Source organism: Megachile rotundata, chromosome 3, assembly GCF_050947335.1.
Source record: "Megachile rotundata isolate GNS110a chromosome 3, iyMegRotu1, whole genome shotgun sequence".
NCBI classification, from domain to species: Eukaryota; Metazoa; Arthropoda; class Insecta; order Hymenoptera; family Megachilidae; genus Megachile; species Megachile rotundata.
The window spans coordinates 13,463,382-13,479,347 of record NC_134985.1 but is presented as its reverse complement, the minus strand read 5'-3'; the positions used below and the strand labels follow the sequence as shown (position 1 = coordinate 13,479,347).

Genomic DNA, 15,966 nt, shown 5'->3' with positions numbered 1-15,966 from the left:
TTCTTCTTCTTTACCCTTCTTACTCTGTTTATAGATTTCGGTATACAGAGAGTTTCACTCCTACGACTGTTTAAAAAATAACGTTTTCAAAAATAAAGACCTCTGAGAATAACTCGAAAGTCCTCCAGTCTAATTTTACCAAATTGTTTGCATATCTACAAGCGAAATAACAATTGACGTACGATAGAACTCCGCCAGACATTACAATTTTACAGTTAACGAAACAATATCCCGTTCTCGAACAACCATTCAGAATCTGTATCGAATTATACTTCATTTAACGTAAAAGAGAAATTGAAGTTCCCATCGAACTCACAGGAAACGATAGTCTGATTTGTATTTATGATAAACGATTAACGGAAGATTTAATTGCGCCGGTTATTTAACGGTAATTAAATCTAGTTCGATCGAACTGTTTGCATCTGGAGATGAGTCACTGACGGAAACAAGTGTGTAATATTTATTCGAAGGCATAATTAAGAGAAATCGTAGTTAATTGAACCGTTGCTCGGTTAATTCAGATAACGTTCCCATACTGGTCTATCTCTGACATAATTCTACATAAATTGAATTTCTTCTAGTTTAACCAGTCGTGTAATCTAGGAACTACAATATTTTACTTCTCGAGTAGATATTCCGGTTAATTTATGGGTGATTCGGTAGAATTTTATGGTGGGTCTCGCTATATGGCCATGGGTGGACAGGTTGTATTGGTGGACACATTAGGGAAGTTATATGGAGGTTTGGTGTTTGTTCAGATTTGTACATTTAGGAATTTGTGGGTGTAGATATTAGGGTTTGGAGAATTGGCAATGGGAGTTGGAATTATAGGGATTTGGAGGTGAAAGAATTTGGCAATATAAAAGGTGGCAAGTATGGAGATTTGGAACTCTAGGGATTGGGGACTATAGGGATTTGGAACTCTAGGGATTGGGGACTCTAGAGATTTGGGACTATAGGGATGGGGGACACTAGAGATTTGGAACTCTAGAGATTTGGAATTCTAGAGATTTGGAACTCTAGAGATTTGGAATTCTAGAGATTTGGAACTCTAGAGATTTGGAACTCTAGGGATTGGGGACTCTAGAAATTTGGAACTCTAGAGATTTGGAATTCTAGAGATTTGGAACTCTAGAGATTTGGAATTCTAGAGATTTGGAACTCTAGAGATTTGGAACTCTAGGGATTGGGGACTCTAGAAATTTGGAACTCTAGAGATTTGGAATTCTAGAGAGTTGGAACCCTAGAGATTTGGAACTCTAGAAATTTGGAACTCTAGAGATTTGGAACTCTAGAGAGTTGGAAGCCTAGAGAGTTGGAACCCTAGAGATTTGGAACTCCAGAGATTTGGAACTCTAGAGAGTTGGAACCCTAGAGATTTGGAACTCTAGAAATTTGGGACTCTAGAGAGTTGGAACCCTATAAATTTGGAACTCTAGAAATTTGGAACTCCAGAGATTTGGGACTCTAGAGAGTTGGAACCCTAGAGATTTGGAACTCTAGAGAGTTGGAACCCTAGAGATTTGGAACTCTAGAGATTTGGGACTCTAGAGAGTTGGAACCCTATAAATTTGGAACTCTAGAGATTTGGAACTCCAGAGATTTGGAACTCTAGAGATTTGGGACTCTAGAAATTTGGAACCCTATAAATTTGGAACTCTAGAGATTTGAAACCCTACAGATTTGGAACTCCAAAAATGTGAAACTCTAATTATTTGGAACCCTAGAGATTTGAAACTCTAGAGATTTAGAATTTTGCTATATACCTATCAAATATATCATTCAAAGTAGTCCACATTTAAATCACTCCTCCTGCTTATACAACTAACAAAAACATAAAAGGAAATGAAAAACGTTTACGTACACAATACAGTCGTTATTTAAAGAAAACCCCACCCACGTTCGAATTAATTCAATCCAAGTAACAAGCGAGCTTGCCTCCATTGTCCTCGCCAGGGTCCTCCATTTTAACGAGATCGTTTTATCCTCGGTGATCCTCCGGCGAAAAGAAGATCGCCATCGAGGGTCATTTGTACTCCGTGATATTCCGATCGAAGTGCAATTTAATCTGTTCAGTTTAATGAAAACATTCAACCTCGAAGAGCATTTTTATTCATCCGTCTTTCGGTCCCCGTTTACGGAGGAGGCAAAAAAGAGAACGACCCTGTTCGTTCCTACGCTTCGATTTTTACGACGGACCTTCGATCACCCTTTGTCTGCGACTGGTTATAAACAAAGATACGGACTACTGGGAAAATGTCTACGATTCTCTTGGATTCAGATACGAACATGCTTTCATGTGGAAGGGTGTATTTTGTTGCGACGCTCTTTACATTATGAGTTCCAAATCTCTAGAGTTCCAAGTTCCTAGAGTTTCAACTCTCTAGAGTCCGAAATCTCTAGAGTTCCAAATCTCTAGGGTTCCAAATCTCTAGGGTTCCAAATCTCTGGAGTTCCAAATCGCTAGGGTTCCAACTCTCTAGAGTCCCCAATCCCTAGAGTTCCAAATCTCTAGGGTTCCAACTCTCTAGGGTTCCAACTCTCTAGAGTCCCCAATCCCTAGAGTTCCAAATCTCTAGAATTCCAAATCTCTGGAGTTCCAAATCTCTAGGGTTCCAACTCTCTAGAGTCCCAAATCTCTAGAGTTCCAAATCTCTAGAGTTCCAAATCTCTAGGGTTCCAAATCTCTAGAATTCCAAATCTCTAGAATTCCAAATCTCTAGAGTTCCAAATCTCTAGAATTCCAAATCTCTGGAGTTCCAAATCTCTAGGGTTCCAACTCTCTAGAGTCCCAAATCTCTAGAGTTCCAAATCTCTAGGGTTCCAAATCTCTAGAATTCCAAATCTCTAGAATTCCAAATCTCTAGAGTTCCAAATCTCTAGAATTCCAAATCTCTGGAGTTCCAAATCTCTAGGGTTCCAACTCTCTAGAGTCCCAAATCTCTAGAGTTCCAAATCCCTAGAGTTCCAAATCTCTAAAGTCCCCAATCTCTAGAGTTCCAAATCCCTAAAGTTCCAAATTCCTAGAGTCCCAAATCCCTACTGTCCCAAATCTCTACATTCCCAAATTCCAATATTCCCAAATTACCGCAGTTTGCAACGCTGATATGATAACGGAGATAACGTAAATTCACATAACTCATTTAACAAACATTCAGTCGTATTTTTAACATAAATAAATACATCGCTAACGGAACATTCTCCTGTACATTCTTTTACATATTTCTTTTATATTTCTTCAGAAGTAAATGTACAGAAATTCTCGTCGCTCAAGTGGAAATTTCTAAGAGAAAGTAACAGACGGTTCTCGCAAATGATGTTTGGTTAATTGTTTAAAAATTGACCGCTGCGGATGGTATATCGGATGGTTTATCGGTGATATAACAAAGGTGTATTTATTCGACGAAGCCAGGGCAAACCCCACTTATGTACACTCGATATTCAGGTCAATATCCATAATAGGTATACGCTCGTCGACCCGCATGAACACCGCTCATTTCATCATTTTTTAAAGAATCTTGATCGTCCATTTACCTGCTCTCAAAATCTAGTTTGGACCTATATATTTCCCCCTTCGAATCAGGGCTTCAAAACTAGATCAGTTTTTAAAGAATCGCTCTTAGATTTACAAAAATCGCTTTTAAATTATAAAAGTATAAGAACAATACAAGTTTTGCTAAAGTAAGGTACATTGCAAGAGTTGATCTCATAAAAATGAATACATCATACATGAAAATATTTATGTATTTTATTTGGGAGTTTCGAGATTTGGAACTCTAGGGATTTGAGACTCTAGGGATTTGGGACTCTAGAGATTTGGAATTCTAGAGATTGGGGACTCCAGGGATTTGGAACTCTAGAGATTGGGGACTCTAGAGATTTGGAACTCTAGGGATTTGGGACTCTGGAGATTTGGGACTCTAGAGATTTGGAACTCTAGAAATTTGGGACTCTAGAGATTTGGAACTATAGGGATTTGGAACTCTAGAGATTTGGAACTCTAGGGATTTGGAACTCTAGAGAGTTGGAACCCTAGAGATTTGGAACCCTAGAGATTTGGAACCCTAGAGATTTGGAACCCTAGAGAGTTGGAACCCTACAGATTTGGAACTCTAGAGATTTGGAACTCTGGAGATTTGGAACCCTAGAGATTTGGGACCCTAGAGATTTGGAACTCTAGAGATTTGGAACTCTGGAGTTTTGGAACTCTGGAGATTTGGGACTCTAGAGATTTGGAACTCTATAGATTTTGAACTTTAGAGACTTTGAACTCTAGGGATTTGGGGCTCTAGAGATTTTGGACTGTAGGCAGTGTCTAGGACTATAGGGATTTGAGCTGTAGTGGGAGTGCCTACAGATAGAGGGACTCCTTGTAGTAGTCCCACTGAACTATAGATATTTGGGAGTACAGAAATTTTGAACTGTAGAGAGTGCCTACTGATAGAGACTGTCAGTAGTAGTTCCACTAAACTATACAAATTTGTGACTCTATGTATTTGAGACCATATGTAATCATCTCCATCACCGGAAACAATATGTAAAGAACCAGTCAAAAACCTCAAAACTAATCTCCCAGAACACTGACTCAGAAAACCGATAAAACAAACCGTGACATCATCATTATACTATTAATTCATGAATATTAACTGGAAGAACGAGTTACCAAATGTTACGCGACAATTCTAAAAATACAAAATGATTGTTCGACGAACTGTCGTCGTAAATTCTGTTTACCTCGATCGTTCATATTAATAGCGAGGATTTTTAATAGGGCCGATCGCGTTATGCACGTCGAACTGCAGCGAAGGAAACTCTAACGACCAGACGCGATAAATAATGCACGCCATTAATATTCATATCAACAGCGGGACGCAAAGTAGCGAAATCCCTGCTCGAGGTGAAAGTAAATTTATTTCCTATTCATTATCGGTTTTTATTCGCTACTTTTTTTTTACTCGACGATACGTAATTTAATATACTTCCAGCGGTGCATTTTAATCGATTATTCCGTTCCAATGTATTGAAACGCTTTTTCCGAAGTGAAACAGTTCTACCTTTCGAAATTTCAATTTAAATTTTGTCTGGGAGTATCATTTTATCTACTAAATTCTAAAATGTATCTCCATATATATTTTTCATGGACATTCTTTTCTGGTACATTAAAATACTTCTTTTTTAATTTTGTTTACTTATTTTGAACTTTAAGTTGAGCTCCATGGCTTCAGATAATAGTTAAACAATTTATAGATACAATAATAGAATACATCTTTTCTAATTTTGCTAACTTACTTTGAACTCTAAGTTGTGCTTCATAACTTAGGATAATAGTTAAACAATTTATAGGTACAATAATAAAATACATCTATTTTAATCTTGCTAACTTACTTTGAACTCTAAGTTGTGCTTCATAACTTAGAATAATAGTTAAACAATTTATAGATACAATAATAAAATACATCTTTTCTAATTTTGCTAACTTATTTTGAACTCTAAGTTGAGCTTCATAACTTAGGATAATAGTTAAACAATTTGTAGATACAATAATAAAGTACATCTTTTCTAATTTTGCTAACTTACTTTGAACTCTAAGTTGAGCTTCATGACTTCAGATAATAATTAAACAATTTATAGATACAATAATAAAACACATCTTTTCTAATTTTGCTAACTTACTTTGAACTCTAAGTTGAGCTTCATAACTTAGGATAATAGTTAAACAATTTATAGATACAATAATAAAATACATCTTTTCTAATTTTACTAACTTACTTTGAACTCTAAGTTGAACGACACAACTTGTCTTAAGATAAAGATAACAATCAAACAATTCAAAAATACAATAATAAAATGCAAAACCTAAATTGTTATATAAAATGCAGAACATAAATAAAGATACAAATTGTTTAATTTATATAAAACATATAAGAGCAATCTATGAACCATGAAGTGTCTTAAAGATGTTCTTTGGCAAAGATAAAGTTGTTAGCCAATATTATTTACATAATGCGTTGACAAGTGTTATTCACTTATCGTTTTAACAAGTTATTGATTAACGTTATTTGCTCGCTCCTCTATTACGTATTTGATTTAAAATCAAGAATGTTCTAACTTGTTCCCGGGAACATTACAAGCCGTAAACAACTTGGATGGCGTTACAGCGATCAACGTGAAACGAATCGTAGCAAACGAATATGGACGTCTACAAGTACCCGAAGAGAGTTACTGAAGCGGTTCTTTGCAAATATCACGTGTCATTATTAGTGACGCGTCAAAATATATGATCATTGGGACTAGTGAAAGGGAATCTCTCTTCTGTTTCGAATTTTCCATTCGTTTCGCTCGACGTTTCTACCGTAAATGCAGCGTTAGACTGAGAGACGTAGGTCAGTTTCCTTTACAAATATTTTTACAATGATATTCGTAGAATAAAGCACAGGTTATTTTATGAGAATTCAATATGTATATATACTTATATTCTTGTATATTTCTATAGAAGTGATCGCAGAAAATTCTCGTTAAATTGAATCGAGCTTCCGAACCGTATTCCGACGTAAAACAATCGGAAATTTACCGCGAGCGAATTTTAAGAAAATATTCAGTAATTTTCAGGCTCTCTGTGTATCAAACAAACCGTGGAAAAATTGCAAATGGCTCGAACCTCGAGGTGAACTCGTTAAAGTTTCCTTTCCGCAGGAATAATTTCTTCGTTTCCAACGAATTTGACATCGTTTCTTCGTCGTCAGCGAGACGGAACGGAAAATCGCGAAAACATGAATGAAAAGTAGCACGCAGACAAAAGAGAAGGGGCAAAAAACGATTCTGGTTCCTCGCGAGAGCTTTATTCATCGCGCGAAAGCTTTTCATTATTTCGAGGCTGGTCGTGAGAACCGCGAGAAGCATCGAGGACCGTTCGCAGGATTTGTTCCATTTTTTCCCCTTCCTCCTCCGGCATGGAACGAGCCACTGGAAGATCAGCCGGAGCGATAAAGAGGTTAAAATACTGGCGCGTCGAACCGAGAAACTAGCCCAGCAATTTAGAGGGAGGAAATAATGTGCAACGAGTCGAATGAAATCGTTAATTAAGAGCTTCGCGCTTTATGACTCCAGCGATCTTTGCAGCGGCGAACCGTGTAATGCGCCATACCGTTTCGATTGTCTTTGTTATTCGATAGTGTACATACACCAGCTGCCGAGGCAACGTCGTTCGTTTATCTAATCGTGCAAACAGAAATCAGTATGCTCCGAGAAAAACGAACTTCTCTTTCGTCTCCGAGTATCAACGTCTTTATATCCGATTCTGTTTGCGCGGTTACGCCATAATCGATACGAAGCGCCTGATTCTTCGCGAACATAAAACCTACACGGTGATTTCGTCTAATCTTGATGTTCTTCATTCTCTTCTAAAACCATTCTTCCGGTTGTTTAATCTCTGGAGGGATAGAAAAAGACGTAAAACATTTAGCTAAAAATGCCACGTTGAGAAAGCCGCATAAAATACTCATATTTCTCTTCCTACGTTTCATTTTTCTTCATCCTCTGCATCATTTGAATTCAATACGTCTCAGCCATATACACTTCATATAAGGTATCTGCGAGATGAGCAAATTGTTAAGCTTCTTTTTAACAAGTCTTTTAAAATAATTATAATGTAAAGTACATATTATGTTGAGTGCAACTTACGCTTTCATTAGTTAAAAAGAAATGTAGAGCAAGTTCTATAACTTGTCTTTATCTACCTTATTCATGTACAGGAATGTAGAAGGGATTATGTTGGTCCTGCATCTCCAAGTTACTTAAATCACATCAGTTATTTCAATCAAACTAAAAAGTAATAAAATGTTCCACAATATAGATTACATATTATATTGGATGCAACTTATGCTTTCATTAATTAAGAAGAAATGTAGAGCAAGTTCTGTAACTTGTCTTTATCTACCTCATTCATGTACAGGAATGTAGAAGGGATTATGTTGGTCCTACACCTCCAAGTTACTTAAATCACATCAGTTATTTCAATTAAACTAAAAAGTAATAAAATGTTCCATAATATAGATTACATATTATATTGGATGTAACTTATGCTTTCATTAATTAAGAAGAAATGTAGAGCAAGTTCTATAACTTGTCTTTATTTACCTTATTCATATACAGGAATGTAGAAGGGATTATGTTAGTCCTACACCTCCAAGTTACTTAAATCACATCAGTTATTTCACTCAAACTGAAAAGTAATAAAATGTTCCACAATATAGATTACATATTATATTGGATGCAACTTATGCTTTCATTAATTAAAAAGAAATATAGAGCAAGTTCTGTAACTTGTCTTTATCTACCTTATTCATGTACAGGAATGTAGAAGGGTTTATGTTAGTCCTACATCTCCAAGCTACTTAAATCATATCAGTTATTTCAGTCACAATTAAGAATTATTGAAATGTTCCACAATATAGATTACATATTATATTGAATGCAACTTATGCTTTCATTAATTAAGAAGAAATGTAGAGCAAGTTCTATAACTTGCCTTTATCTATCTCATTCATGTACAGGAATGTAGACAGATTATGTTAGTCCTACATCTCCAAGCTACTTAAATCACATCAGTTATTTCAATCAAACTAAAAAGTAATAAAATGTTCCACAATATAGATTACATATTGTATTGAATGCAACTTATGCTTTCATTAATTAAAAAGAAATGTAGAGCAAGTTCTATAACTTGTCTTTATCTACCTCATTCATGTACAGGAATGTAGAAGGGATTATGTTAGTCCTACATCTCCAAGCTACTTAAATCATATCAGTTATTTCAGTCACAATTAAGAATTATTGAAATGTTCCACAATATAGATTACATATTATATTGAATGCAACTTATGCTTTCATTAATTAAAAAGAAATGTAGAGCAAGTTCTATAACTTGTCTTTATCTACCTCATTCATGTAGAGGAATGTAGACAGATTATGTTAGTCCTACATCTCCAAGCTACTTAAATCATATCAGTTATTTCAGTCACAATTAAAAATTATTGAAATGTTCCACAATATAGATTACATATTATATTGAATGCAACTTATGCTTTCATTAATTAAAAAGAAATGTAGAGCAAGTTCTATAACTTGTCTTCATCTATCTCATTCATGTACAGCAATGTAGACAGGGTTAGTTCTACAGCACTAAGTTACTTAAATCAGTTACTTCAATAAAAATGAAAAAGTAATAAAATGTTCCAGAGATCTGCGGTTCAACAACATAGCAGAGCTCCGTCCCGGCTCCTTCTACGGTCTCCCAGAGTTGCACACTCTGTTGCTTAACGATAATCGTCTGAGACATCTGCCTGCAAGGATCTTCGAGGGTGCGCCGAAGCTGAGGATCCTCTACCTCTACAAAAACCGCATCGAACGTATCTCCCCGGGTGCGTTCTCCGGCCTGCCGAAATTAGAACAACTGTATTTACACTACAACCAACTGCGGGAGATCAAGAAAGGAACATTCAATGATTTACCGTCGTTGGAGAGATTGTTCCTTCACAGCAACATGCTGCATCACGTTCCCGCCGACGCGTTTCATAACGTGGGGCCCATGACACGACTTCGCCTCGACAGCAATGCCCTCGTTTGTGACTGCAACCTGGTCTGGCTTGTGCACAGGCTTCAAAGCAAATCCTCGGAGATGGCGGCCATTTGCCAGGCACCCGACGAGATGAAGGGACGCTCGCTGACGACCATGTCCCCTGACGATTTCCATTGCAGTTGAGTAATTCCTGAAAACGGTAGGGACGGGTCCTTTATCACTCTCGGAGGACGCATCGCTCTTAATATTAGTGAAGGGAGCTTGTCTTGTCCTGACAGAAATTAATTAGGGGACACGGATTTTTTACTTTGGTAACGACGATGGACAGGGACAACTTTGTGAGGGACTTTGGGAGGCAAGGTGGAAGTTTGAAAATTTAGAGATTTAGAATCAGAGAATTTTAAAATTTGAAAAGTAAAGATTTAGGGTTTTGGGAATTTGACTATCAAAGATTCCCAGTAGTATAAGAACCTTACAGTTTCCCTATGACAAGCTGTACTCACCAAGGACAAAATAATGTACATAGATAGCTATCACAGAAAGTTTCACCGAATCTTTACTTTCCAGGTAAGCCACGCATAATGAATGGTCCGCAGGACGTAGAAGTCAGATTGGGCGGTACCATAAGCTTCACTTGCGAGGTGATAGGCGACCCAGCACCGGAGATCAAATGGATGCGGGACTCGAACGAGGTATCTCCCGACGGAAACCGCTACGTGATCCAGAAAGACGGAACGCTGATAATATCTGACGCGACGGAGCAAGACAACGGGGAGTACGAGTGCGTGGCCAAAAGCGAGATGGGCTCTACGAAGTCCAGGAAGGCCCGGGCATTGATCACGGTGTCTCCGTCCCTGAGATTCACCCAATTACCGGAATCTCAAACCGTTCAAGTCGGTTCGGACGTCTCCTTCGAATGCAGAGTCGAGGGACAACCCACGCCTCGTGTCCAATGGTGGCGAAACGGTCAGTTGTTGAACGTGGGTGGTCGAATCTTCATCGAGGATGACGGCAACGTGTTACGAATCGTTGCCGCGAAGGAGTCCGACTCGGCGAGATACGTTTGTCAAGCGAGAAACTCTAACGGATACGCCGAAACCAGCGCGGACTTGAGGGTAGTCGATACCTCTTACAGTCCTCCTAGGATGACGTACGAGCCTCATGACATGGAGGCGGAACCTGGAACCATAATTGAGGTGCCCTGCAGGGTTGAAGGTGTTCCGAAACCTGTAATACAATGGAAGAAGGATGGAACAGCCGTGGAAGGGGACAGAGTACGAATATCCCGCAAGGGTAGCTTATACCTTTATAATGTTACCTCTACGGACACTGGCAGGTGAATTAATTAGCTGTCTGGGATAGGAATTGATTGCTCGAGAGATTCGGTAATCCATCATAGGTAGTCCAAGTTCTCGTGGGCGAATTTGAACGCAACATTGACTTATTCCATGTCCTAAGTTCTCTCTAAAATCGCTCTACATTCTCGTATTATCCATCGCTGCATTAAGACATCCATTACGCCCAAGAAACGTTGCACCGATGTCCCTGAACCTTTTATCTGTTTTTACAATATCAAGTCACACATCATGACTCACGCTAATTTGCACAATCAAGGATTGTTAACTGCAAAGTATAAACTTCTCTATTTGTCTTAAGATTAACTGTTTACGAGACAACGAGCTGAATTGAAATATTTTTGGATACCCAGTTAAGCGATAATAATTAGCAATTATGTTTGTTCACAGATACGAATGCTCAGCCGTGAACCAATATGGGCGCGCAACTGCTCAAGCATTGGTACGCGTTCGCCAGCCTGAGGCGACAGATGTTCTGGTGATAAGAGCATTCAAGGACGCCACGGAGGAAATTGATCGCGCCATAAATAACACCTTGATAAGCCTCTTCAGCGGTGACGGGTCCGCGCGAGTGAGTCCATTCAGACTCGCGCGTTTTCCGGACGCCGTTGGTCGCGCCGCGGCCAGACCTGCGGAAGTTTTCGAACGAACTTTAGTTAATATTCGACGTATGATAAATGCTGGTATCAGCGCGAATGCTACGAACGAATTTAGATACGAAGAAGTTCTGACCGCGGAACAGGTGGGTTTCTATAGCTAGTATTAATAAGCAAAACAAGATGTAAACTTAACCCCTTGCACTATTTTGACGAGTCTGACGCACTCGTACCTCGGCCGTGATCAATTTTACTCAAATTTTGAATACGCTTCAATTTGGAGTCCAATTATAATTTGCATAGTCAACAATTGAATAATAACATATCGAAATAACATTTCAATTTTTTATCTATTTTAATATTACAGCTTAATTGGGCAGTTCTGACTGACGCACCTGACAAATAAGTCATAGTGCAAGAGGTTAATCCATTAGCTTTATCTGTCTATTAAATCTTCCATAAATGTCGTAACGTCGCATCCTCATCGTAGGTCAGAGAAATCGAGAGACTGTCAGGATGCACCGGCCACAGGCACCGTCAGAACTGCACGAACATGTGCTATCACACCAAATACCGCAGCATAGACGGCAGCTGCAACAATCTGCGCCACCCCACCTGGGGTTCCTCGTACACCGGCTTCCGCAGGGTGCTGCAACCAATTTACGAGAACGGATTTTCATCACCGGTTGGATGGGAGAAAGGACGTAGTTACTATGGATACCCGAAGCCTGCCGCGCGGCTGATCTCCACTACCTTGGTGGCCACTCACAACGTGACTTCCGACGAAAGGATCACGCACATGGTGATGCAGTGGGGTCAATTTCTGGACCACGATTTGGACCACGCTCTGCCGTCGGTCTCCAGCGAGTCTTGGGACGGCATCGATTGTAAGAAGTCCTGCGACAACGCTGCGCCTTGTTTCCCCATGGACGTTCCACCGGGTGATCCTAGGGTGAACAACAGAAGGTGCATTGACTTCATCAGGACCAGCGCGGTCTGCGGTTCGGGCGCAACCAGCGTGTTGTGGGGCAGCTTCACCCCTCGCGAACAATTGAACCAACTCACCAGCTACATGGACGCTTCTCAAGTGTACGGCTACGACGATGCCTTAGCCAGGGACCTGCGAGACCTCACCACGGACCACGGTTTGCTAAGAGAAGGACCAACCTTTCCCGGCCATAAACCGCTGCTCCCCTACGCCTCCGGTCAGTTCGTCGATTGCCGAAGAAACCCTCTCGAGAGCTCCATCAACTGCTTCGTAGCCGGTGATATTCGAGCGAACGAGCAGATCGGTCTCCTAGCGATGCACACGATATGGTTGCGAGAGCACAACCGCATCGCCCGCAGTCTACGCGAGATGAACCCCCACTGGAACGGGGAGAAGCTGTACCAGGAGGCTAGGAAGATCGTCGGAGCCGAGATGCAGCACATCACGTATCAGCAGTGGATACCCCACGTGTTCGACGGTACTGCGGAGGAGCTTCTGGGTCCGTATCGAGGATACGATCCTAATTTGGACGCGAGCATTTCCAACGTCTTCGCCACTGCGGCTCTCAGGTTCGGTCATACGTTGATACAACCTCGGCTTCAACGTCTTAATTCTTCCTTCCAGTCGATACCTCAAGGTCCCCTTAAACTGCGAGACGCGTTCTTCGCGCCGTGGAGGTTGGTCGAAGAGGGTGGCGTTGATCCTCTGATGAGAGGGATGTTCGCGACGGCGGCTAAATTGAAATTACCCGAAGAGAATCTCAACACGGAACTGACCGAGCAGTTGTTCTACTCCGCGCACGCGGTGGCTCTTGATCTTGCGGCGATGAACATCCAGCGTGGCAGAGATCACGCTCTGCCAGGATACCTGGAATGGAGGCGATTCTGTAACATGACGCACGTGGAGACCTTCGAGGACTTGGCCGGCGAAATACGCAGCGCCAGAGTTAGGCAAAAGTTGAGGGAACTGTACGGTCATCCTGGGAATATAGATGTCTGGGTCGGTGGAGTTCTGGAGGATCAGCTACCGAACGCTAAAGTGGGTCCTCTGTTTAAGTGTCTTCTGCTGGAGCAATTCAGGCGTACTAGAAACGGCGACAGGTTCTGGTACGAGAGTCCCACTGTCTTCAAACCGGACCAGCTTGCTCAGATCAAGCAGACGAGCTTGGCTAGGATCCTCTGCGACAACGGGGACCAGATCGATCGAATACAACCTAACGTGTTTGTACTGCCGGAAGGTGACAACAAGTTCGTTACCTGCGACGAGATACCTTATGTGGATCTGAGGGTCTGGTCCGACTGCTGCGATGGCTGCGAGGATCAGAGTAACACCATTTCGCGGTTCAGACGCAGCGCAGCCAAATACTCGCTGGCTCAGAATAATTTTGTCGCCAAGGATGTGGAGGGGCTAGGTCCAAGGGAGATGATAGAGCATCTGGAAAGAACGATTAAGGAGACGGAGCAACAGTGTAGGAACGTAAAGGACCTCGCAGAATCTTTGTCTTATAGAATAGAAGAGTTGAAGGATCTTTTAGAGGATATTAAAAAATCACAGTAATAAAATCGTTCAGACACATCCTAGACAATCCTTCTTTACTCTTAAGAGATATTATGGATTCGTTTTATTTTGAAACATCGGCATATCTCGAGAAAGATGTAAATGCCAGAGCTTGGATGTCCTCTGTTAGATTCTTTCAGGGTTCGTTAAATTTGCACTTTTATTAATTGTACATACACCACGGATTGACAAAGTACGATCGAGTGGAAAGATTCTTTGTTGCCTTCTTTCGAGCTCGATTTACGGTAATCGTTTGCTAAACGAGCGTTCGATAAATGAACGTTAGCATTTAACGAGCGGTTACTGTACTTAGGTGTCTGTTATTATCTCTAGTCTTATATGCGATATCTTAGACACCCTGCCAAGGAAAGTATATACTGCCCCATTTTACTCGTGTTGCAAGAATATACTTAAAATCGATGTAATCTTTGCCTCAAATTATCTTGTTCGTGATAAAAAATTGTCGGTCGTGTAATATGTTCAATGATGTTTAAAATGGGGCAACTCGTTTTCGTTTTTAATATTTTTATTTTTTATTTTGAACATTCTTTTACTGCAAATATTACGCTTCGCTTTTGTAGCATAGTATAGGGACATTTTAACATTTACATATATCAAATTATTTATGTAATCGACTTTATTAAAACGAATGTATAATGGACTATTTGAATTTAATGTTTTGAAGATAATGAATACTTTGTTATCTTTTGTGACATTTTGCCTTGTTAACAGTACAAGATACATATCATTTTACTTGTATCTATTAATTATTGATAATGTAAAAATGTGACTTTTAAATGAGGTTTATGTCCAGCATAAACAATGAGATGCTTTTTTTTTAAGACAATTATTATATAAATATATGTATTACTTAATAGATCCAACTTTGGTATAGATTACTATGTATCAAAAAACAGGACATTTTTTATGACGTGCCATTAAGCATTATAAGTATTTATAATGTATACTTGTAATAGTATATGTATATGTAGCATCCTTAAAATTCTTTAAAAACTTGTAGAAAAAATGTACACCATAATATGTTCAATGAAAAACTGTATTCATATCAATAACAACATAAGTACTTCACAGCCATTTGACAATGTTAAATTATCAAATGTTTAATTCCTTTGTTACCTAAAATTTGCTATACAAAACAATATATACATTACTTTCCTTGTATAAAGAATTTTGTTTGTCTCCCTTGAGCAACTATATCTTTCCCATCATTTTTTGTAATATCTACTGCAAGAAAAGCTAATGTCTTGCCAGCTCGTACAGTGGTTGCGTCAATTGTTATTTTCTCACCAGGAAGTGCTGGTTTCATGAACCTAAATATTGTTATTACAATATATTTAAATTAGCTGTAACTACATATAAGGAAGGTATATTAAAAAGTATTCGTACGTGACATGTAAATCAACTGAAACACCTGGTGCACCTGTCCCTTCAGTCATTACAGCGTACGTGGACACACAGTCAACAAGAGTACTGGTAAAACCACCATGCATAGTACCACCATGGTTCAAGTGTTCTTCGGAGACAACCAATTCTGCTTTACATTTTCCATTTCCTGCTGAAATGATTTCAAGCTATATGGAAAAAAGCAGAAAATAAGAATTAATAAAACATGTTCATCCTGTTTTGTTATGAACAACATTCAGTACAATATATTGATCCTCAATATATTAATTACTATTCAACATAAAATATGTATAAAGAAAAGGTATTATAACATATATAAATATTTACCTTTTTTAAACACTGCCCATACTTATTACTTTTAACAATGTTCTCAACAATTGCTTTTATAAGACTTGTTTTAGACATAGTTTCGTTTATATTCTTTTATTTTTATTCAAAATTATATACGTATATGTTTTGTCCAACAAA

At 39.2% G+C, this 15,966-nt stretch overlaps 2 protein-coding genes across 6 annotated transcripts in view; one reads left to right on the top strand and one right to left on the bottom strand.

Annotated features, from left to right (window-relative positions):
- Pxn (Peroxidasin) overlaps window positions 1-15,492 on the top strand; it is a 24,743-nt gene extending 9,251 nt beyond the window's left edge. For all 5 annotated transcript variants that reach the window (XM_076529251.1, XM_076529253.1, XM_076529252.1 and 2 more), the window contains exons 8-11: window positions 9,238-9,755; window positions 10,145-10,913; window positions 11,323-11,674; window positions 12,019-15,492. In XM_076529251.1, coding sequence (XP_076385366.1) covers window positions 9,238-9,755; window positions 10,145-10,913; window positions 11,323-11,674; window positions 12,019-14,073 — 3,694 coding nt within the window. In that variant the 3' untranslated portion in view covers window positions 14,074-15,492. The remainder of the gene's footprint in view (window positions 1-9,237; window positions 9,756-10,144; window positions 10,914-11,322; window positions 11,675-12,018) is intronic.
- On the bottom strand, window positions 15,113-15,966 carry LOC100876467 (acyl-coenzyme A thioesterase 13). The gene is made up of 3 exons (XM_003702113.3): window positions 15,826-15,966; window positions 15,481-15,665; window positions 15,113-15,404 (listed from the first exon to the last, which is right to left on the bottom strand). Exons 1-3 carry the CDS (start codon window positions 15,901-15,903, stop codon window positions 15,242-15,244), a joined length of 426 nt encoding a protein of 141 aa, XP_003702161.1. The 5' UTR covers window positions 15,904-15,966; the 3' UTR covers window positions 15,113-15,241.